This window comes from Myxine glutinosa, chromosome 4 (genome assembly GCF_964187855.1).
Source record: "Myxine glutinosa chromosome 4, kmMyxGlut1.1, whole genome shotgun sequence".
Taxonomy (NCBI): domain Eukaryota; kingdom Metazoa; phylum Chordata; class Myxini; order Myxiniformes; family Myxinidae; genus Myxine; species Myxine glutinosa.
This window is the reverse complement of record NC_136264.1, coordinates 62,560,514-62,585,965: the sequence shown is the minus strand read 5'-3', so window position 1 is coordinate 62,585,965 and position 25,452 is coordinate 62,560,514. Positions and strand designations below refer to the sequence as shown.

At 43.7% G+C, this 25,452-nt stretch overlaps 1 protein-coding gene across 11 annotated transcripts in view; it reads left to right on the top strand.

The window, feature by feature from the left end:
- RUFY2 (RUN and FYVE domain containing 2) overlaps positions 1–25,452 on the top strand; it is an 83,298-nt gene that overhangs the window by 32,240 nt on the left and 25,606 nt on the right. For all 11 annotated transcript variants that reach the window (XM_078775784.1, XM_078775783.1, XM_078775782.1 and 8 more), the window contains 4 exons: positions 5,855–5,978; positions 8,762–8,817; positions 15,728–15,793; positions 17,249–17,318. In XM_078775784.1, the coding sequence (XP_078631910.1) occupies positions 5,855–5,978; positions 8,762–8,817; positions 15,728–15,793; positions 17,249–17,318 (316 nt within the window). The remainder of the gene's footprint in view (positions 1–5,854; positions 5,979–8,761; positions 8,818–15,727; positions 15,794–17,248; positions 17,319–25,452) is intronic.

Genomic DNA, 25,452 nt, shown 5'->3' with positions numbered 1-25,452 from the left:
CCAAGTGATCAACGGACACAGACAGTAACTAGAACGGCACTCAGTAGAGAGCATACCTCCGCCTGGTTGGCCATATCACTCAATGGTGTAGAATCACTTTAAAAAAAAATTCTATGAGCTGGATCCAGATCCGGATCTTCACCAAAATTGAATCGATTCTTCCTTGTCACACACACAACCTGTCCAACAGGTTTCGTCCAAATTCATCCATAACTTTTTGAGATATCCTGCTAGGTATCGTTTTTGGCCCAATCTCCCAATGGTGAAGAATCACTTTTAAAAAATTCTAGTAGCCGGATCCGAATCCGGATCTTCACCAAAATCTAATCATTTCATCCTTGTGACATACGCTACATCTCTGCCAAATTTCGTCCGAATCCATCCACAACTTTTTGAGATATTTTGTTCACAAACAAACAAACTAACAGAACTGCTCTTCTATATCCCCTGTCACTGATATTAATTCAGCCAGGGAATTCTTCTAAAGAAATCTGCTCTTTCTCTTATGCACAGATTCATCCCATCTCTTCAATTATCTTACCCATCCTCGTGCTCTTGGTACTCTGATTCGTGTGGTGAGGAAGTTGCTTTAAAACCAGTTGCATTCTACTCGTGAAAGGCAAATCCAACTGAACACGACCTCAGACCATTCTACAAAGCTCGCAACATTTGCGTCTACTCTCTCGAGAGCCAGTAAACAACCTCTGTCCAATCTCAAGAATGAGCTATCAAACTTGTCTCCTTCCTCTAAAACCTGGTGGTGCCTTGCCAAGACTTTCACCCTCTGCTCTCTCCGTGCCTTGTCACCCTCACGTATCTGCAGGATGCACGTGGTCCACCATCAACTCAGTCCTAGTGAAACTGCCTAAATCCAGAACCACTGATCAACACTCACTTATTCCTTCTTTTTCCCCACCCGTGGATCTACCTTCCATACTCTTCAATCTCATTCTTCTCTACAGATGTTCAAGACAGCTATTCACCACCATGTCGACTGGCACACAGCAGTTGTACACAAGTGGCATACACAGCCCCCATCCAACGTCATAATCTTTTCTACACCTGTTAAACCACCCACATCCATCCCAAACATTATCTTATGTGTCCACCCTTTGCGTTCTCCCTTACCCCTCATCATTATCTGCATTCCTTTTTTTTTTGGCTGACTCAACCTATTTTCTCCCTTCACCCTGCTGTTGTTCCTTTATTATGTTCTCATTCTTTATTCTGTCATAGCTCTTGTACGAGCCGAGACCATGAAGGTTTTTTTTTTTTTAAGCAATGCCGCTACATTTGCGGATTCGACATTCGCGGCATTCTCCAGGAACGTATCCGCCGTGGATGTCGGAGTCTGACTGTATAGGACAATGTCTCAAAATGTTGTGAATGAGTTGGACAAAACTAGGTGGATGAGTTGGTTACGTGACAAGAACAAGCCGATTAGACTTTGATTCAGGTCCGGATGCAGATCTAGCCTATCTGTGGGATACAAAGCATAAATTGTTCAGCTTCAGAATATTTGGTTCTTCAGCTTTTTCTGTAAATTAACCTGTGTGCAAACAAATCCCTTTCAAAATGAGCTGAATCGTGAAGCATATCAATACTAGAACTGGGGCTTTAGTCAGGAAGGTGTTTTAAACTTTTACTAATACTGTAACACTGTAACAGGTAACTCATGCCCCGAGTTTAAAATATACTGAAACGAGGTGAATAAAATGTACAAGTTACAGATCTTGTCATAAATACCAAGGGATCTCTCACGCACATCTTGTACTCTCCTTGTATTCGTTTGGGGCGAGAAATTTGTTGCTGACCTCCATCAATTTATTTGTTTTCCCTTTATTAGTCCCCTTCCAGTTTCACCGGAGTGGACTATGGGATTCTCTCCATCTGTCTGTCCCACCTGTCGTTTTCCAGACTTTCTTCCCATACCCTCTAACATATTCAACTGAAACTTGGTGCATGGCTTTACGATAAGTTACAGATGAAGTTTGAGTTTCTTGGAGTTTTGCCAATTTTTCATGGTTATGCCCTTTTTGGACTTGGAAAATGTCACTTAGTTATACATGGGTCATTTTTCCCACTACTCTTTAACATGTTGAACTGAATCTTCGTACAGAGACCAACTTATTCTGTAGCTTTGCATACCGAAAACAATTTGTCCTACTGTATACTCATACATACAGTTTGGCTAACCCCCGCTCTTGCAGGGAAAATGGCCTTAAAATGCATGTTGTGTTGTTGTTGTCTACTGTATATGACACAATTATTGAGTGATTGAAACAAGAATATTCATTGGGACCAGCAGGGGACATGTATTGCAAAGGAATTCTCCCTCTTGTTTATTTGGCCTTTAGAAGACGGTCAGTCAAGCACACGCCTGGGCCGTCCTGCGTTGGTATGTTCATGTAATTTCCTTGTCGGAGACCGCACTATTGTAATCCCATTTAATGTGGTGGTGGTGGTGGTGGTAGCCGCCCATATGTCATTAGACCAATCAAGATTTTCTTGTCATTCCGATGACTATTCAAAATATAGAATGTATCGTATTCCTGAAGTAGACAAACGTAGCACATGTTATCACTCCCATTCTTTTTCGACTTGTTGGTCTATCGATCCACCATTTTCCTTTCACCGGTATTCGACGGCAGGGGACCAGCACTCAACGTGTGCCCAGGAATCGTTTACAGGCATGGTGAAAGAGCAATTTTGTTTCCATGTCGACCTTTAATGAGCTGCGACGATGAACTGATTTGGTGTTTTGAAATAAAACGATATGACTAAGACAACAAGTACAAAAAGTTTTAATTAAAACAAAAGCCGCGTCGATGTTACACAATGCCTAGATGCAGCTGTGCCTATAACGTCGATGTTATAGGCACAGGACATTCCTATTGATTCGATTACTTGATGTTGTTTTTGTGCAAAGTGAAAATATATCTCGGCAATTTCCCGTGTGTGGCGACGAATTTTTAATATATCTCGGCATTTTCCTGTCTTATTTCAGGCGGTGTATGACTGACCATGCCGCGATTTAAAAAAAAATATATCTCTGCAATTTCCCGTGTGTGGCGACACGTGAACGAAGCTATGCTCCTCTCTCCACATTATTGTGACGACGTATAAATTAAATATTTCATCGTGACGATTGTCATCAAATGGACGAATTTTTAATATATCTCGGCATTTTCCCATCTGTTATTTCGGGCGGTGTATGACTGACCATGCCGTGATTGTAAAAAAATATATCTCAATGGACTTGAAGTTACAGGCCTTTGAGAATTCATTTCATTCTATAAAGGGCAACTTTCATCGGATTTTCTTCCCGTTTTTTTTCAACCGAGTCTAAAACTATGTCAGCGACTGTGAAAAATGAAATGATATATCGAATTTGATTTGAAATAAAACTGTGTGAGAGAGGAAGACACCACGGGCCTACAAAACAGGCCTCAACATGCGAGTTAATAAAATGGTGGATATTTGTTTATATGAAGCCTCTCCCAAAATGGGTGGAGCTATGGTTCCCAGAATGGGTGGAGCTTTGAGGTTTTGTCTTCTCTGCAAGAACAAGAAGAACAAGAAGAAGAAGAACAAGAAGAACAACAACAACAGCAGAGGGCACTCTATTAGCAGCGTCTGCGACGCGGCAAAAAATGTAAATCCTACGTGGTAAGTCTGTACTGCAAAGTCTGTGCCGTCCCTCCGTGCAGTCAAAGCTCATCCCATGTGCAAAGATACTGTTACGGATCCGGGGGAGGGCACTCCCGTTAGCAAGGGGGGGGGGGGGGTTAATCCCCTTGTCTTGTTAAGCTGGCCGTCCGACTGGTCCTGGGGGTATGACGTCATGCCCGGTCAGCGCTGAATAGGGTAGTAGGCCAATTATTCCTATGACCTAAGTATCAGCGCCTTCCGGTACGCGAGGAAATACTCCCGCCCGGGCCGCAGCGTAATAGATGTATTGCGCCGAGCGAAGCGAGCTGCGACGCGGGCCGTTAACAAAAGACTAAACCCGATTGTAAGCGGTTCGGCCGAAATCGCGCCACAGGTACTCAATGGGGAAATCACTAAAGCGATCGGACGAGGAAGAACCCAAAGAATAAGAAGGAACAGGGATTTATTAATTATTATACAAAACCAAAGAAAGAGAAGGAACGAAATCAATATACAGAAGAAGAAGACACAGCGCAATTCCTTAAAACAGTCTTACTTAAACCCACAGGACAACACAAACAGCACAAACTCACATACACAAATGGGGAATTGCAGGCTGGAGGGATGAGAAGGGCAGACGGTCCACAGAGCTGGCGGCAGGGAGGTCCGGGGATCGCGGCACGACATCGAGATCCCGCTTGAGCGTCCGTGCTCCGGTTCAGTGACGAAAACCCGGTCGTCAGTGCTGGTTGGTATCGCCCACGAGCGTGCCGACTCTCACTCGCCGCAGGATGTTCGCGCCAAGAAATGAATGGTCGATCCTCTCTCCTCACTCATCTGCTTCTCACCGTGGCTCTTGAACCTCCTCACGCATCTCTGCCTTCTCACCGTCTCTGGTGGGGGCCTCGCGCCAAGGGTTTTTATTACCACGCCCTTGGAACCCTCTCAAACTCACCAGACGTTTCTTGCCACGCTCTATCAAGCCATGCCCACCGAGCCCTGGTTGGTTGTTAAGGGCTCTCTGACTCCACCTTTGATGACGAGGTGGTGCCACGCCCGTGCTCTGGCGGCTCCTCCCCCTTTCTTGGCCTCGTGCGTAATGGAGTTTGGCGCCAGGCAGCGAACGCTGCTGGGCGAGCAGAGGCGGTGTGATGCCCACGAAAACAGCCCAACTGTTACTGGCACTTTGAGGAGACGATTGGGGATATTGAAAGGGACCTATCTTATTTGATTGATGCAACGTAGTCAACTATTGGAAACACAGCCTTACCTGGAACACATAATGACATAACTATAGAGAGGTCCTAAAGTGTCCTACGTGTTGTACAAGGACTAACTAAGGTGCAATCTTTAATTAACAGCCAATTAAGGGGACATGTACACAGGGGTCATTTATAGGGGAATTTACTACTAAATTTACATGTGAAGGTTCTAAAAACCGTAACAATACGTTGTCCTCACCGTCTTTACTGCGACCAAATTCTGACGACTTTATTTTCAATTGTTGTAGCTGAGATAATACTTTCAACGGTGGTACATGTTACACATTTCAATGAGTATAATAATTATTAATCTGTGATTGAATCATTTCTGACTTTTAAAGAAAATTTAATCAATCACCCTCTGGAAAGTTTCAGAGAATGATCACTTGCAGGCCTGCATTTTGTTCGTTATGAGCTCTGAATTGGATAGACGGAAAAAAATCATTAGATATCTGCCGTGATTAATAAAAAGTTGAGTAACATGAAAGGAAATTGCTGCCCACTGTAATAATCTGGGTTGTCTTTCCAATGAAAATGCCGTTTCACTAATGCAGGAGACCACTTGAAAACATCCTACCAATGTTTCCTGCTATATGCATTTGGCACACTTTTCCCAAGTCTATCTCCGTGCTGTGGTTCATGTGTAACAGGACACGACCTAAAAGTCGATCTTGATCCTCAATAGACATAAAAATGAATGCTCCGCCTCACAACTATGGTAGTAATGGGAAGAGTGCATCCTATCCGGATTAAAGTTTTGATTTTGGGAAATATGTCCTCGTCGGCCTCTGCAATGCATCTCGTCAGATCGACTTTTTGACACCATTTAGATGCTACCCTGATTTTGACACCATAACCTACATTTTGTTCATATTTTGATGATCTTTTGATTTATTTATTTTTTGTATCTGCCTTGTTTGATATCCAATATTTCCCTGCAGCGAATTTTATGAGCCTCATGCCTTGCTACTTGAGGAGGAAGGAGCTGTTGTAGTTGGCCTGCTTATTGGACTCAACGTCATCGATGCAAACCTCTGCATGAAGGGGGAGGATTTGGACGCACAGGTGTTGCTTGCTTTGTACTTGCACAATACTTGCATTCATTTTTTTTTTTATGCCTCCGCCCCCCGAAGGCGGCCGGAAGCATTATGTTTTCGGGTTATCTGTCCGTACGAGCTAAACCTCGTTTTTCTCAGCAACCATATGTCGATCGAGACAAAACCTTCAGGTTAAGATGAACACCTATGCAGAATGTTGTGACAATTGTGATGTCATAGGTCACGTGGTATGGTAGCCATCTTTGATGAAACGCAAATGATTTTTAAAATATTTATCGGAAACCACTGAATGGAAAAATTTGAAAGTTTTTTTCGTGTTTTTTTCCATCCAACCTCTTAATCATCAACATTCCAGGCTTGCAATTTATCTCCATTCTGTTGTTGGTCTTTTTCCTTATAAGTATGTTGCCCTCCTTACCTGTCCCTGCTTTTTCAATGTGGCTCTTAATTTTTTTTTTTTTCTATTCTTTTCTTTTAGTTGCCCATCATATAAAAGTGTATGCAGGTGTTAGAAATACTTACCTTTTCCTCTTTCTTTAACGTCTTTTTATGAAAGAACAAAACCAATGAGATGTTTCCATTGGTAAATTATTGTTTACATTGTGATTTACTTTAATTATTTGGCATGATCAAAAAATACTTTAAAAATGCATTGTTTGTTATTAGAAGTTGAAAGCAGTTTCTATTTTTCAAGTATCAACATTCTCATCATAATCATGATTTTTATTTATCTTTGTTAATGATGGCCATTATTTATTGTTATTATTTTTGTATACACAGTCTAGGCTCATGAAAGACTTAGTACACTGAACAGGTCAATATGTAACAGACAAAAGATAAGACAAAAGGAGCAGTAGAGAGGGGGGAGGGAAACACCAACAGCAGATTTGAAGGCCAAGATAGAGGAAGACTTGGAGAAACGATGGGTGTGGGGAGGAATGAGCGGCAGGAGAGGATGCATAGGCTGGACAGGCTGGACAGGATGGATACAGAAGGAAACTCTAAGGAGGTAAAACCGTTTCTGTAAATCCCCATGTTTAAGGTGCACCTTTGTACAAGTCACATGGTTGATTGTCACCTCCTATCCTCCCCCCCTTCCAAAAATGTCAGCTTTCAGCTTCACATAACTAACATATTATAAATGGGTTGCAGCAACTTTAGATAAATGTCTAACTTATCAGGAAATCTCGACCACAAAAAGGAAGCTAAAACTTTTTCGTAAATTATTAAACCATTCATTGTTCTTTTCCACTTGCATGAATCTTTGTGTTCATGGCAACAAAAGGGTGATCATTGTTGATTGTTATGAATCATGTTGTCCATTCATGATGGTTTGCCTAGTTTTTTTTGTTTTTTTTCTTCCTCCCTCTAAATTTGTTTTAGGGCTTGTGTGTGCTTCATTTTGTCATCTCGCCACACTTGACCGAGATTCATTGGACTTGCCCTGAGGAGAATAAATTATAATCAACACCTTCATTAGTGGGGATGATTAAGGTTTCCCTTGAAACATGGCTCATCTTCCGCTTGGGTGTCCTTGTGGTTAAATTGAACACTGGTTATTTGTGAGGCATTTTGCTTTGCAGCTCCACGATTTTACTACTTTGGGGCCAAATCGAAACAATATTTGTACAAGCATTTTAAGAGAAATGCTTATTTGGACAAATATGTAAATAAAAATAAAATTGATGGACAAATACGCATGTTGAAACTTATTGTTAAATGAACAAAACTGGTGCTACACGCTGGTATCACTGCGGAAACTCGAGCTACAGGTTCCTAGAGTTGCATGGTTGAAAATGCAACTGACTAGTGCCTCAAGACCAATACCTGTACATGAGGCACACCCTATACCTGTGTATAAAGTGCATCTCGTCTCATTTTGCCCACATTTTTTTGGAAAATAAATTGCGCCTTATACATGGGGATTTATGGTAATCCTACGTTCCTTTTTAATTTTTTTTTTGTTCTCATCCAAATATTGACGTTGCTCTCTGTTCCTATTCCTCAAATCCTGAAAACACAAATGCACTCACATTTTTGTTGTTTGTAAATCTGCTGCTATTGGTTATTTAGCTCCTCCATGAGCCTACACCCTTGCATAGAAAAAAAAAGGATCCTCACCCCACATGAATGTCGTTTGATATTGTTACACAGACGATGTGGTTCAATCCAGAAATTGACAAATTTTATCAACCAAATATTGACACGTATGCTAATTGCAATTGTGGAGAACAAGGTGACGTGTTGTTTGGCATATGAGCCTCTTCAAAGCAAGAGAGAACTGAGGATTGAGATAAGGCGTGCACGTGTGTGTACACTTCATGAAGTAAAGGTGGTTGAGATTATCTTGTTTTAAGGAACAGCCACAACCAACAATTTGTATTAAGCACTGCTCGCCTTATTTTGAATCTAACACAAAACAGACAGCATCAGGTTATGTTTCCTTCATGGTCCAAGAACTTGCTCAAGGTGATACTCCAGGTCTGGCATGCGACGGCCATTTTATCAGCGATTTGTAGCACATTTCTGGCCATGTGCGAAGGCATGGAATTATTAGGGGTGTCAGGTAAAGGTACAATATCATTGGGGTTCTGCTCTTCCTTGAATCCCAGCTGGTGTGATGTTGTTTAATGGATGGATACATGCGAGTGGTTACGCAAACGTATTTTTTTATTATTAAATGTGAATTTTAACTTTTCTAGTTTACCTATATCGTACATATGAATGAACATCCATGGTGTTGCATGATGAATGGTTTTAACCATTTTTTTTTTTTCAAATGCCCAACAGTTGGGGGTCATTGATTATGCCTTGTACATGAAGGATGATGACAAGTCAGAGTCGGGGTAAGTTGTTGATTAGTTGTTTTTAACACAACAGCACGTTACTGTTATTACTTGGTCTTTCCCTTAATTATCAGTTTTCTTGCTATTCATTTTGTAATGCTTCAAGGGATATATATATATATATATATATATATATATATATATATATATATATATATATATATATATATATATTGTCAATTACAACCCATTCTTGTGGATGGGTCAATTCCCCCACTTATGTGATTTCTTTTTGACTTGTAATACTGGCTTCCACTTGGTGACACTATATATTACACATGTAGGCCTACACAGAGAATGCGGGACTTTTGAAATAATGTATGAATGCAAGCAAGGCCTTTCACGCACACGCTATGTGCCTTTTCAGCGACTCGCTGCTGCTAACGTGGGCACTTTTATCCTGCCCATTACTAGATTGAAATGTGTAATTCAAGTAGGCTTTTAAAATTAATTTTCAGAATTTAGATGAAAGAGTGCCAATTTCAGGATGGTTAACCATAATTGTTGTGTTCCTGGATGTAAATCTGACTTGCAAAAATATAGGAAATATGAAAAATATCCATAGATGAGAGGTGTCGAGTTCCTACCATTTCCTGTTATTACAAGTGAGCAGACATGCACTCATCCTTTTACCAATAGATGCAAGGATCTAGTAAAATTTATCTTGGGAGCCCTGGAACCAAATGAGCAATATATTGATAACAGCTCCCACACACCTCCCCATCACTCCCCCCCCCCCCCCCCACCCCACCCCACGTCCCCAACGCGATTAATAGCAAATATGATTCTTAAAAGTTGTGTTTTTATACTTGCCCTGTGCATTCACAATCCCCACATGTGGCCTCCCAATTGCTGTTAAGAGGCACCCAAAACCAGATACGGGTCTTCCATAAGGGTAGTTTGCCTGGTACATCTCGCTCCTATGGGAACAATCGTTGGCATAAGATTTGTGCATTTTCACATCGTGAAGATGTCCTTTGTCGAAGTCGGTAGCCATTTCTCTGTTGGTAATGATACATGACATTCTTTCCAATTGTAGACATCCATTAAATAAATAACCTAGCCTGGTGTTGGCTTAGCGGTTGGGGTGCCGGTTTGGGATCCTCGGATCCTGGGTTTGAATCCCGGTCGATCGCTAAATTAACACCAGGGGGGTTGACTCAGCCTGTCATCCTTCCGAGGTCGGCAAATTGAGTACCAGTTCACTGGTAATTACCTGTGTGTCGCAAGAGGGGACTAACAGGGTTGGCAGCAGGAAGGGCATCCGGCCATAAAACATTGCTTCAAAAAGGGGACCAAGGTTCCCGAAAAAGGCCAACCCCTGCTCTGTGGGGAAAAATGGCCTCTAAAGGTGGTCCATTAAATAAACAAGCGTTACGCCTAGGTCCCCTGTCGGTGAAGTGATGAGTTGACAAAGTGGAAGACGCAAGGTGGCCATCTTGGATTTTGACGTGGCGACCCAATTTTCAATAGCGTTCTTCCTTATGCGTAGGTACACCCACACACCAGACTAGAAGTTAGTACTTCGCTTATTTTTCAAGATATTTCGCTCACAAGGTTCAGACATACATAGTGGTGGCCATCTTGGATTTTGACGTGGCGACCCAATTTTAAATAGCGTTCTTCCTTATGCCTAGTTGCACCCACACACCAAATTAGAATTCGGTCCTTCACGGATGGACGGACGCACACACGGACGCACACACACACGGACGGAGGGGAAAAACCATAGTCCCCCTTTCGCTCCGTGGTGTGACGGGGGACAATAACCAAGCCTGACATGTTCACTGAGGTCACTCCTGCATGGTTCAAAGTCCATTCACCGGTAGCGATCCATCGGGGTTTTTGGGAGACTGCACCTGTCTACAAGGTTTCGGGCCTTGTGCTGGCCCACGTCAGAGTTTTTGCAGTATGGTTAGTAGTAGCAGGATGTTGGGCTTTTGGGCAAACTGAAGAAGTGCTCTATCTCTTTTTTGTTGTACAGAGACGCATGCCTTTCTCTGATGCTTTTCGAAGTATATTTTGCTTCTTTTAGAAGCTTTGTGAGATATTTTAGGTAACGATCTTTATTTCTGCACTCACGAAACACAGAAGCATGCCCTAATCAACATTGCTGCTAAGGGGTTATGAGCATGCACACGGATAATTCTGGGGGTAGATTACGGCTTTTAGGTAGATTACGGTAAGTCCGGTATTGTTGTCCTTCCTTCACCCTGAACCCCAGGGTCTTTTTTTTTTTTTTTTCCTTTTTTTTTTTTTATGTCTAAAACCAACACCCTGAGTGCAACCACCGGTTTTCAACTCGTTCCTTCCAGCAGTTCAGTTTTCGTAATGTTTCCACTTCTGGGAATATAATAATTTTGTTTTTGCATAAAACATTCACGGGCACACCCCACGTACAACCACCAGGTCTCAACTCTATCTGATAGCGATTCACGAGTGAATGTAATTAAAACAAACACACCAAACACACTGTATGCCATTTGTTGTGATAATTCACAACTTATATTACATGTATGGTTTTCATGCAGAGAATCGGCATATTTTATTATGACTTGTCATACCTCCTTACGCGAGCAGTGTTATGAGGTACACATTTTGATACGGAAATTGTCTTCCCACACACCCCTCACCACCTCCGATTGGAGTTACCATAATAATGGTTATAAAATGTAGTTTGGCTAATAGTCATAAAATGGTTCATGATTGTCTATTGTGATGCACACACGATGTTTGTTAGCATGTGCTGTCAGTTTTATTTTATTTAAATATATTTGTAGACATTTCGAACAGTTGGACCTTGGGAAAATGCCATAATTTACATGATCAGTGGCAAGGATTTACTTTACTAGAGAGAGTGGGTGGAAAATGGAACAAATAATAAATATTGGCTAGAAGGGGGTAGGGGCAACGGGGAGAGTCTGCATTCCGACAAGCCTCGATTATGGGTCATCACCCGAGACAAAGGAGATCTGAGCGCACAGCAAAAGCTGACAAACAGGGAAAATGTGGAAAACTGGTGTGGAACTGGAGAGGAGGGTCAATGCGGTGAGAAAATTTCCGAATAGAGAGTGTCATGAGATGGCTCACCATTTAAAATGAGGGGTGGATGTGAAAGAATGTTGCTGTGCACATTTGTCGATTTAATTCCACAATCAGGAGAGGACAAAAGAGTGGAGAACAGTTAGCTTCCAAATTAGGAGATTGCAACATCATATAGCTTGACTGACGGGGCAGGTGGCACAAGACAACATCCGAGATGGTAGAAAACTGCTTGGCCCAATGATCGTTTCGAAGGGAGAAATGCAGGCTCCGGACCTCACAATTCTCGTGAGAAACTCCAGTTATTCTCAGGACCATGGGTTTGCACCACTTTTAGAGCTGCAATAGCAGATTTAGTGGCACCGGTCCATAGAGGGTGGCCATTCTTCCTGGAATGTTCAAACTATTTTGATTGTGTTGGTGAATCAATTCTTAAAGTTCATACCACCATTGCCAATCCAGCTGCATTAAACAAATCGGATCCAGTAATCCTTTGCTTTGAAATTTCCCTTCAGTTTCACTTAATCATATATTGCTTAAGTCGAGAACAAACATCAACAACAACATGCATTTTAAGGCCATTTTCCCTCCTATATTGGGGGTTAGCCTTGCGGTCCCCATGACAATCTTCCGCATTTTGCCCTATTTTCTGCATCTCCTTGTTAACCCCCTTGCCCGCATTTCTTCTTTCACCATCTTTAGACAAGTCTTTCTCGGTCTTCCTCGTCCTCTACTTCCTTCTACATTCATTTCCATCACTCTTCTCAACCAGTCACTTTCATCCTTCCTCAACACATGACCAAACCATCTCAACCTGTTCCTCTTCACAGCATCAATCACAGGCTCTATTCCCATCATCTTTCGCAATTCATCATTTGTCTTCCTCTCTCTCAACGATACTCCGCACATCCACCGAACCATTCGCCTTTCCAGCCTTCGTTGCTGCTCTACATTCATGACCCATGTCTCGCTCCCATAAATCATAACACTTCTCACACATGCAGCATACACCTTTCCCTTCAGCTTCAACGACACTCCCCTCCTCATCAGCACGCCAATCAGTTCCCGAAACTTCTTCCATGCACATCTCACTCTAGCAACCGTTGCCGTGTCTGATCCACCTTCTCCATTCAGCATGTCTCCGAGGTAGCAAAATGTTTTCACACCTTCCAGCTTCACGCCGTCTCCAAGATCCAACTCAACATTTCCTCCATCTGCAGCTCCCTCTGTGCACACCTTACATTTGAATGTAGCTGCCACACTGGTTAATGACCCTCTCAGACCACTACATTTTTGATGAACCCACTCAGCGCACATTGTACATTGAATGGAGTTCACTCCGACACCCTTCCTGCACACAGCACATGGCCACTTCCCAGTTCTTTCCACCTCACCACATGCTTTACCACTTGCCATCACCTTCGTCTTTCCTATATTCACCTTCAGACCTTTTGTCTCCATACATTCCTTCCACTTGTTCATCTTTTCCTTCAGTCCATCCATACTTTCCGCAATCAACACCAGATCATCTGCATACAACAACTCCCACGGTAAACCCTCCTTTACGTTCTGAGCCAGCACCTCCATCACAGCTACAAATAGTAGTGGACTTAGGACCGACCCCTGATGCACTCCCACCTTCACCTCAAACTCACCACTGTTCCCGTCCTTCGTCCTTACAGCTGTGCGCGCTCTTTTGTACATTGCCATCACTACTCTGATCAACCATTCCTCCACTTCTAACTTCCTCAATGCCCATGTCAATACTTCGCGTGGAACCCGATGGAATGCTTTCTCCAGATCAACAAACCCAAGAAACAACTTCTTCCTCTTCTCCATGTACTTCTCCTGCAACTGCCTCACAATAAAGAGCGCGTCTGTCGGTCCTCTTCCTGGCATAAATCCAAACTGCATTTCGTCGATCTTCACCTTCTTCCTTATCCTCCTTTCCAACACCCTTTCCAATACCTTCATTCCATGCTCCAATAACTTTATCGCTCGGCACGAGCCACACCCCAGAGGGTCACCTTTCCCCTTATATCGAGGGACGAGGGTACTCAGTTCCCAATCCACCGGAATGCGGCCTTCTTTCACTTCTCCAACCCTCTGTCATTCTCTTCACACCCCAACTTCCTGCTGCCTTCAACATATCTTCCACAACTCCCATCGGCCCTCCCGCTTTTCTACTCTTCATTGCTTTTATCGCTTCCTAAACTTCCTCCTCGGTTATCTTCTCTGCCGGTCCTAAAACTGGGTTACTCTCTCTGTTGCCATCCCATTCATTCTCTGTATTCAACAGCATTTCCATGTATCTTTTCCATCTTCCTTTAATTCCATTTGGGTCCACAACGATTTGTCCCACTTCATCCTTCAAGCAACTCACCCCCATCACATCACACCTCTCTTTCGCTATCTGCTTTGCAATCCTGAATACCGCTCTCTGACCCTCTTCCGAATCCAAGCGTTCTCCGAACATTTTCCTACATGCCTCCTGCACCTTTGCGACCTCTTTCTTTGCAGCTTTATAACTTTCATGCTCTGCTTTTTCTGCTCCCGTACCCTTCGCCTTCTGCCACTCCTTGAACTTCTTCCTCTTCTCGTCAATCTTCTTTCCAACTTCATCATCCCACCACCATGTTTCTGAGTGCCTCGGTGGTCCTTTTGTCCATCCACATACCTCACCAACGGCTCCCAACAGACTATCTTTCATTGACATCCAACCACGTTCAAGCTCAACCACATCATCCTCTACCCTACTCAGCCTCTCTTTTAATGCCTCCCTTACTGTCACCTCTTTCAACCTCCACACCTTCATTCTCGGTTGGTACTTCACCCGCTGAGCTCTCCTCGCACCTTTCACCCTATGTCGCAGACAACCAAGTGGTGCTGTGAAACAGCCTCCTCCCCCAGGATCACCTTTGTGTCCCGGAGGTGCCCCCTATCTCGCCGACACACCATCAGGTAGTCGACGGTTGTCGTGGACCCACCTGACGTGTATGTAACAAGCTTATTATCCCCTTTCTGGAACTGAGTGTAACAAATCAGCTCCATCAGCAAACTCCAAAATCCTTTCACCTTCTCAATTTCTCACACCATATCCGTAACCCCCATGAACTCCCTCAAAACCGTCCATACACCTTCCCACATGTCCGTTTAGGTCCCCTCCTACCACAACAACTTCCTCATCTTCCACGTTTTCCATCAGCTTCTCTATCACACACCAGAACTTGTCCTTCTCTTCATCGCTTCGACCAACCTGCAGAGCATATCCTGAGATGACGTTCACCAAGAGCTTTCCAATCATCATTTTCACCATCATCAACCTTTCACTCACTCGTCACACTCACCACACTGTCTACAAAGTCCTCAGAAAACAGGACACCAACACCATTCACGCCCTCCGGGCACCCTTGCCACACAAACTTGTATTTCTGTCCCTACCTACCCTTCACCATTCTCACAGCACTTCCCTTCCATCTCGTCTCTTGCACACAACATATGTCCACTCTTCTTCTGACCAATACTTCCACCACTTCTCCTGATCTCCCTGTCATTGTCCCTACATTCCATGTCCCAAACCTCAGAAACAGATCTCCACTTCGGGCTGTACCCTGCCCATATGTAGTTGTAATTGTCATGGTTCTCTTTTTGAGGCAATGTTTTTATGGCCGGATGCCCTTCCTGACGCCAACCCTCTTTGTCGCCTCTTACGACACGCAGGGATACGGTGTACCTATTCTAACCAGGGTACACACCGGGACTCGACTTAAGTCGAGAAACAGAAGATTTAATGTAGTTCGATTTGATTTGAGGTTTCGGTTTTGAGTATATGATCTGATTTGATTTTCTTTTTGTTCTTGTTTTTCAGTTCAGGAAGTATGACGGCAGTTCTTGATCAGAAAAATTACTTGGAAGAGCTAAACAAGAGCTTAAGGTAAGAATGAGCCATTACCATTGTGGAGTGATATTGTCCAATGCCTCATGATGTTTTTTTTAGCACGCCTGGAACGTAGTTCTAGGGAGCTTATGGGATGGCGTGTCATCCGTCCGTCGATCCGTAAACACTTGCAATCTCTTCTCCGAGACTGCTGATGGGATTGTGACCAAACTTGCCTAAAATGATATTTGGTATATTGCAACTCAAGTTTGTTCATGGCATTAATAATTTGGGGCTTAAGGGGGTCTACCAGGGGTCAAAGTGGGTCCAGGTTTTTTTTTTTTGTTGTTTTGTTTGTTTTGTTTAAAGTTTTATGATTACATTGGTACGATTCTACATGCGCCCCTGTCTCCTATCAACCATTGAAATTAGTTTAAAATACCTTGATACTGTTTAAAATACCTTTAGTGTAGTATACTGCTTTATTCTACCAGGTAAGTAGCCAGGGGTATTGCCCCTATTTTTTATTTTTTTGGGGAGTTTATCTCTTAAACACTTGTGGCTGAAAATATCCATCCATACTTTTCAATCCCCTAACCAACCAAGTTTATAGGACTTCAACCTGAGATATTGGCATCATGATCCGTGAGCTTGTATGGGAACGCTAAACGGGCCAATCCAAATTGTTTAATAAATATATGTTCTTCTTGACACAAAATAATTCCTTTCGTAAAGGTTGTAGGCCCTAACATTGGTTTCACTTGAGGACAAACCTTAAGTCTCACCATCCCCAAAAGCTTGGTGAAAACAGGTCATGTGTGATGTCATTCTCTACTGTTATCTACTATACATGCAACATGGTTGTATGTGGCAAGCTTTTATTTATACCTGTATGTTTTAACAGATTGGCTCCTTTCAAGTTATTTACCACTGTTCTTCAAGATGCACCTAACCTTCCATTATTCTCTGATCATTCCCTTCCCATCTGGTTGCAGCCATCCTATCAATCCATACCTAGTTACCCTTCCTGAATCTAAGCTTGGGGCTCATCATCTTCCTTTGTGTTTCTCTAATCTGTGGAACAACCTTCCAGTGTCTGTTTTCTTATGCTCTTCATTGTTGTTCTTCAAAATTGCCGACTTACAAATGCTGCTCCATTTCATCCACGATGGTGTATCTGTGCATTTTTACCTGCCTGTTCCCTTTGTCCCTTTATTAGTATGCTAACGTTCCACCTGTTCATTTATCCCTCACATGACCTTTGACTGCTACAGAAAAAGAAAAATGTTGAAATTTGTAATGATTTACTCCATTGTTGAAGAAAATAGGGCAAAATGGAGAAGATTGTCATGGGGCCCGTAAGGCTAACCCCCGCTCTAGCAGGGAAAATGGCCTTAAAATGCATGTTGTTGTTGTTGTTTGAAGAATGACGTCAAATATAACTCGTGGTGGCATAGAGTGTGTTAATTTCAAATGACTATCATACTCCTCTTTTGACTCCTTGTCCTCCAGCGTTACTTTGAGCAACTTGCAGAGCAGGGTCGATGCCCTTGAGAAAACCAACAGTCAGCTGGGTGTCGAGGTGGGTGTATATTGGTTAAATTTCCCCAAGAACATAAAGATAATTGACTTTCACACTTTTCTATTCTTTTACAAATGTGATTAGCCAAAATGAGTATGAAAGGTGAGAATTTGGATTGTTCTGTTATAATGTATTGTTGCGGATCGCGGACAGATGTTATATTGACCGAGCGGTGGTGTATTACCGCGTCCGAACAGTTACTCCCCGATTAGAACCCGATCCCGCCCGATTCCACTCGAACGTTGGCCGAATCGCGCTACGCTAAATCAATGATGGAAAGGACACAACGGCTGGGTTAAATGAAACGACACAAGGGGGTACAGTTCTCAAGACCTCCGGAGGAGGATATAATTGGTGATGCAGAAAAGGGGTAGATTACAGGGTAAGAGGTAAAGCACAGAAAAGATGGGCACTTAGACACAGTCTTATCTATCCCCGACAGACCACAGACAAACGGGACAAGACTGACTTACACGGGGATTGATGGCAGGGAAGGACAGGCAGTCGATAGCACAAGGTGCACCTTGGCTCAGGGGCAGAATCAACCGCGGTCCGGTCCAGAGATGCGGGGAGGTATTGCAGCGCTCGGAGGTGGCGTCTTCTCTCTCCAAGCTGAGGGTGCATCTGACGTCACCTCCCTCTTCCTGCGCATGCTCAGCGGGGAGTGACACGCCCTCGGCTCGTTGTCTCCGCCCCAGATGGAATCGGTCCGCCGCTTCTATTGGGTGCGGGGGGTTACCGGGCTCCGCCCTTGACGAGGAGCTGACAGCGAGCCCCTACGTGGTAACCCCGTCGGAGCACATGTTCAATGGCGGCTAACCAAGCCGGAGTGAGGACGCACACTCCCCGCGCCGCCGCCGCTGTTGTTGTTGTTGTACCATGAGGAAGAGCTGCGGGGAGGTATTGGGAGGTCCTAAACTTCCTAACGGTGCCATACAATCACATTCTGGTGCAACGAAGAGTCAGAATTAATGGAAACAAGTCCTTAACTGACATAGACTAAGAATAACTAGCAAGATGTCCTATAGTTGTCTACGTGAGATGCGGTGGACCTGGATGCGACATTTAATGGGGGAAATAGGGGAAGGTCGGGTCTAGAGTGTTGTTTACAGAAAATGGGACTAGGGAATGGGGGATTGGGGATAGTTGGGAAGTATTGGGGAAATAGGGGAATATTTACAAGCGGATATGGATGGAGGCCAATCTCATATCCGCAACAGTATCAAAACGTCTGTTGTTCAATATTAACTAGAAGTGGTTTCATTTTTCAAAAATGCATCAATAAAAAATGATATTTTGAGTAATTGTGTTTGTTGTAATGGAAATGGACAGATTCTCCCCACTGCCCTCTCTCTCTCTCTCTCCAACTCCCCTCACCCTCTACTCTCCACCACTGCCCTGCCTCCCCCGTCTGTGCTCTTCTTTTTTAAACAGCTTTTTTTTTCTTCTTTTTTTTCGCTTTCGCTATTCAGTTGTTACTTAGTCATGGCTAAAAATATTGGCACCCTTGCACTTTTTTCAAATGATGCACCATTTCTTCCAGAAAATTGTTGAAATTTAAAAAATATTTTGTTATCCACATATGTATTTCTTTGGTTTGCAGTGAAACAAAACAAAAAAAGCTGAAAAAAAAATCTTGGCTTATTGCACACAAAAATCCTAAAATGGCCCAGGCAATATTGGCACCTTTTAGAAGTTGTTAGAAATAATTGCATTTCAGGCAGGTGATTCTCCTTTACTTTGGAATTGAACTTTTGCTGTCTCAACAATGGATGGAGGTCCTCAATGCCAAACAGGAAATCAGAGCTGTCTCACTTGACATATCACGTGCCTGCGATACGGTCTGGCACCCAGCTCTGCTCACCAAACTCACCTCCTATGGTATTCAGGGAAATCTCCACTCATGGCTTGCGGATTTCCTCTCTGGTCGTAGGCAACGTGTGGCCCTGAATGGATTTCTCTCATCTTCCCTCCTGTTCTGGCTGGAGTTCCCCAAGGTAGTGTTCTGGGCCCTGTGCTATTTCTGGTCTTCATCAATGACCTCTCCGACTCTCTGGAAAATCCTCTCTATCTCTTTGCTGATGACTCCACTATCTGCCGCTCCATTCCTCATCCCTCAGATCGGCAGTCTGCAGCCCCCTCACTCTCTGCAGACCTGGACAAAATCACAGACTGTTCAAACAAGTGGAACATGTCTTTCAATCCTGACAAATCTCACACTCTTACAATGTCTCTCCGAAAGGACCGACTGGACAACCCTCCCATCTACTTTCTCAACAATCCTCTCCAAGAAGTTCTGTCGCTCAAGCTTTTGGGTCTCACTATCTGCCATGATCTTTCTTGGGAAAACCACATTTCCAAGCTGGCCTCCAAAGCCAGTCACCGACTGGGCATCCTCCGTCGTGCGAAGTCCTTCCTTGGCACACCTGAGCTCCTCACCACATACAAGGCTTTCATCCGCAGCTCAATGGAATACTGTTCCCCCCTCTGGGCTGGTGCTCCTGCCTCACACCTTGCTCGGCTTCACGCTGTTGAGGCCAAAGCTTTCAGAATCGTTGGAATCTCCTGCGATGTAGTCAACTCCGAGGGCCTTTCACTCACTCACCGCAGGCAGGTTGGTGGTCTTTCTGTCTTCTACCGACTCCTCTCCGGCCTTGCTCCCCCAGCTCTCTCTGTGCTCTGTCCCCCCCAATATTCCTTCAGGTCGCACAAGATCTGCCTGCAACCCTCTTATGGTTAAACTGCCAAAGTCTAGGCTCTCTGCTCACCTTCACTCTTTCATTCCCCTTTTCTCCCGCTTCTGGAACAAACTCCCCCACTCCCTTCAATCCCACCCCCCTCCCTCCAGGTCTTTAAAACAGATGTTTACCACCATCTCTTATCTTCCCCCATCGAAAACCTTGATCTTTTCTACCCCCGGTAATTCACCCCAGAGTCCTTGCAGTGTTCATATGTTTTATTCCTCTCCCACCTCCCCCCAAGTCCTCCCGATGTCCCTGCTCTCAAATGTGTTTGTGTCCTTCCCCCTCTCTCCCTATCTTGTCTGCCGCTCCCCTTGTTTTTTGTTTTGTGTGTCGGTTTGTCTTTTTATGTGATTAATGTTAGCTCTTTCACGAGCCTCGATCTTGTATACAAAAAAGAAAAAAAAAGAAAAACACAACTGAGGTGAGTTGCAGGTGCCTACAATATATAAATAACTCGTTCAACCAGTTTGAATGGAGAAAAGGAGTCATTCTGCTGTTTTGTGTCACTGTGTGTACCAAAATGAGCATGGAAAAAAGAAAGAAAACCAGAGAATTGTCTGTGGAGGTCAGACAAGATTGAAGCCAAGCACCGACAATCTCAAGGCTAAAAGTCCATCTCCAGAGACCTTGATGTTCCTGTGTCCACCGTACGCAATGTTATCAAGACGTTTGATGCCCTTGGCACTGTAGCCAACCTCCCTGGACGTGGCCGCAAGAGAAAACCTGATCGAAGATTGCAGCGAAGGATTGTTCAAATGATTGAGAAAGCACCTCGATCAACCGCCAAACAGATTCAAGCTGATTCTCAGACACAAGGTACGACAGTTTTAACTCGCCCCATCTGTCGCCAACTCGATGAAAGAGGGTTCTATGGTAGGAGACCAAGGAGGACCCCACTGCTGAGAGAGACATAAGAAAGCCCGATTGGAGTTTTCCAAAACACACCTGAATAAGCCAAAATCCTTCTGGGAGAATGTCCTGTGGACAGATGAGACCAAATTAGAGCTTTTTCATAAAGCACATAGTCTCTATGTTTATAGAAAACAAAATGTGAAGCCTTCAAAGAAAAGAACACCTTCCCTTCAGTCAAACATTGAGGAGGTTCAGTGATATTTGGGGTTGCTGTGCTGCCACTGGCACTGGGTGCCTTGAATGTGTGCACGGCATCCTGAAATTGGGAGATTACTAAGGCATTTTGGAGCGCAATGTTCAACCCAGTGTCAGAAAGCTGGGTCTCTGTCGAAGGTCATGGGTCTTGCAGCAGGACAATGACCCCAAACACACTTCAAAAAGCACCGGGAATGGTTCAAGACAAAACGCTGGACTGTTCTGAAGTGACCAGCAATAAGTCTGGATTTAAATCCCATTGAATACCTGTGAGGAGATCTGAAAACAGCAGTTGGGAAAAAGGCATCCTTCAAATCTGGTAGAACTGGATCAGTTTGCACAAGAAGATTGGACCAAACTGCCAGTAGTGAGGTGTAGGAAGCTCATTCATGGCTATAGGAAGTGCTTGACTGCAGTTATTTTGTCCAAAGTCTGTGCTACCAAATATTAAGTCCAGGGTGTCAATAATTTGGTCAATGCCATTTCTTTTTATTTTCTGATTTAAAAGGGTATATTAAGTACTGAATCAAAAACAAGGGTTCTGTAATATTAACAGTGAAATAAAGAATTGTGGAGACGAAATACTTTTGTCAATTTGAACTTATTTTTCGAGAAAATTGTGAGTTATTTGAAAAAACTGCAAGGGTGCCAATATTTTTTGCCATGACTGTATATTTAATATCTGATCTACCACACATTGCAAAGTGTCTGTGCTGCCAAAGCAGATTCCTTAACGATGGTTATACTGGGTGGTTTGCTATTGCCTTCCGATCAGTAGTTCAGATAGGAATTTTAAATTTGTTGTGTGCCGGTGATAGGTTTTCCACTCTTTGTGAAGGATACCATGGGGATCTTTGACATCCACCAACTGTCGGGAGTCAGCACGCCCGTTTAACGTCCATCGTGGGGACGACACTCAGATTATTCACCCAGTCTGTGAAACACCGGGATGGTAGTTTATAATTGGGTCTGGATTCAAATCCAGGTTAAACAGCTTGGAGGAAAGAGTGTATACCTCGGAGGTCATCATGTCTGCCGAGGTAGTACCTTGATGCACCATTAATAAATAAAGTGTGATTCCATGTTGTACTACAGGTTAAAAATGCATAATAAAAATACAATCCAAATGCAAAAAAAATCGTGACCGATGTCCCTGGACCGTGTAAAATAAAATCAGACTAACAATAATTACATTTAAAAGTTGAGAAAATTTTTTGGATCCATGTTGCCTCACGTCTCGTGGAACCTATTATTTAATTTTTTTTTTTTTTAACGTTGCTTTTTCCTATTTTTGTTCCGATTTAACTCCAGATTTAGACAATTATTTAGGCCATGAGTTTTAATCATGAAATATGGAATCAGATTTTGAAAATCATCTTTTAATAAGCCGATGCAACAAATTATTCATCTTGCCAGTGGCCAATCACATTGCACCTCGCCTCACAGCGAATCAGCCGAACCACGAATGGCCAAACGGACAGCCATCTGTTTATATATGTTTATATATATATGTATGTATGTATGTATGTATGTATATATGTATGTATGTATGTATGTATGTATATATGTATGTATGTATGTATGTATGTATGTATGTATATATGTATGTATGTATATATATATGTATGTGTATATATGTATGTATGTATATATGTATGTATGTATATATATATGTATGTGTATATATGTATATATATATTTTTTTAATGGTATTTATTTATTTATATTGTATTGTATTGTATATACATGGGTCAGTTTTCCAGATTTCCCCCTTACCCTTTAACATGTTGAACTGAAATTTGGTAGGGGACATGTATTGTTATATTTGGTTTGTTTGTAAGAGGTGTTCTGTGTAAGAGGTGTTTTGTAAGAGCTGTGTTTTGATTCTTAACATATTGTCGTGCGTAGCCTCCGGTTAATACCAGAGGCTAGTGGATGGACCGAAAACGGCTGTAATTGAGGCGACGGCCAAACACGGACTCAACTATGGACGCGGGAGGAAGAAGGAAAGTGGGAGCTGCGGTAAAAGCTTACCTGGAGCGCGCCGACGGCAGCTTCGATCTTGCAAGGAAATTAACTCGACACGGACACAAGCTTTTGAATGGAAGGGGAAAATAATACAAGGGTTTATTAAATAAAAGGACGGGACAGGAAAAGCACGCGCTGATAACAAAATGTACTAAATCCTAGATTGGGATCCCACACACCGACTTCGAATACAGACGAGGGAAAAGAATAACCAAAATAACACGTCCGTTATGCAATTGTGAAATGTGGAGCTCGGTCTTATCTGGTCTTGTCGTCTTCAATCTCCGCTGCACACCGAGGCCCCTCGCTCCAACACCACAGCACCACGAAGGCCCGGCCCAGCGCCCACTCAAGGCTCCTCGTCGACCCCCCACAACCCCCCCCCCCCTTTTCCACAAGGTCAAACGCAGGGTTGCACGAAGCAAGCGAACTCAACTCTGAGTCGGACTCAACTCGGGCTGCCGGCCGGGACTAAAGCTGCTGAAGCTGTAACTCTCCACTCAACCAGGGACAGGACTGTGAACTGCGCTTAGAGCTAGCGCTGCTACTCACAAGCCAACTCTGCCAGGACCGCGAATAAAGCTCCTCACTCAACCAGGGACAGGACTTCGCTCAACTTGGGATCCCACCGGGACTGCCAGGGCCAGGAATCTGTGCGCAGAGTCCAGCGTGCTCTTTTTATAACCTCTCGCGGTGACGTCAGCCTTGGTGCGCTACCAACCAGCGACTCACAGCTTCCCGCCGTTTGCCGACCCTCCTCACGCCTTCCGCGTTGATTCGCGCCTTCCCCACCAACCAATCACAGTCCTCCTGGGCGTGGTTATAGCTTGTGCATGTAGCGTGGGCATAACTCGTGCGCGTAGCGTGGTACGCGGGGCCCAGCAGAGATGAAGCTGGCCACGGTCCACGCGGCGGCACCCCGAGCCGGCCCCCTTGCCTGTTCGTCTTCCAAAGTTATGTCAGGGAAGGGAATTATTTAGTGTTGCAATAAAGAACCTAACTAAGTGTCTAAATGAGTGCATTGCCATACGGGACAAAGGTTTGGCTACCAGGTGAGACACACAGGGGCATTATCTTTTAATCCCTACTCTATCACTCGAACATCATGGTATGTTCACAGGTATACTCTTACCCGACAAAACGCCTACACATGAAACTTATTACAGGGCAGATTCTTTACCGCGACAGACGAAGCACGTTACCTATTCAGATCTATCTGGCTCTGCTTATTGCTACCCTCCCGACATAACAATATGTTGCCTGATTCTTAACATAAACAGAATATATGAACTGACATTAAATTAAATATTTCTGTGCAAGCATAAATTTGAAAATAAGTAAATGGTCATTAACAGGATGTGCACTTTGCAAGACTCGACATCAGTTAATGCCCAATGAAATAGCTTTTTTAATTTTTTTTTTTTTTGGGGGGATATAAGATCGAGGCTTGTGTAAGAGCTAACATTAATGACAAAAAAAAAAAAAATGACACATAAGACAAAATAATGGGAGCGAAAGACCAGATGGGGGAGAGGGGGAAGCACACAAGTACAACATTTGAGAGCAGGGACATCGGGATATCTGTGGGAGGGAGGCGGCATGGGAAGTGAGGTGGGGGTGAGGGAGGTAAAAAACACATGGAGTAAAAAAAAAACAACCAAAAAACAACACATGGACCTGTGTAAGAAGTCGGTCTTTCAGAAAAGTGGATCTGGGGGTGAATTAACGGGGGTAGGAAAGATCAAGGTTTTGGATGGGTGAAGATAAGAGATGGTGGTAAACAGCTGTTTTGGAGACCTGGAGGGAGGAGTGGGATTGAAGAGAGTGGGAGTTTGTTCCAGAGGTGGGAGAAAAGAGGAATGAAAGAGTGAAGGTGAGCAAAAAGAGTCTTTATTTTGGCAGTTTCACCAGACGAGGGTTGCTGGCAGATCTTGTGCGATCTGAAGGAATATTTGGGGGACACAGCACACAGAGCTGGGGGAGCTAGGCCAGTGAGGAGTTGGTAGAAGACAAAGACCACCAACCTGCCTGCGGTGAGTGAAAGGCCCTCAGAGTTGGCTCGCGGGAGATTCCCATGATTATGAAAGCTTTGGTTTCAACAGCGCGAAGCCAAGTTAGGTGTGAGGCAGGAGTACCGGCCCATAGGCGAGAACAGTATTCCATTGAGCTGCGGATGAAAGCCTTGTATGTGGTGAGGAGCTCGGGTGTGCCAAGGAAGGACTTCGCACGACGGAGGTGTCCAGTCGGCGACTTGC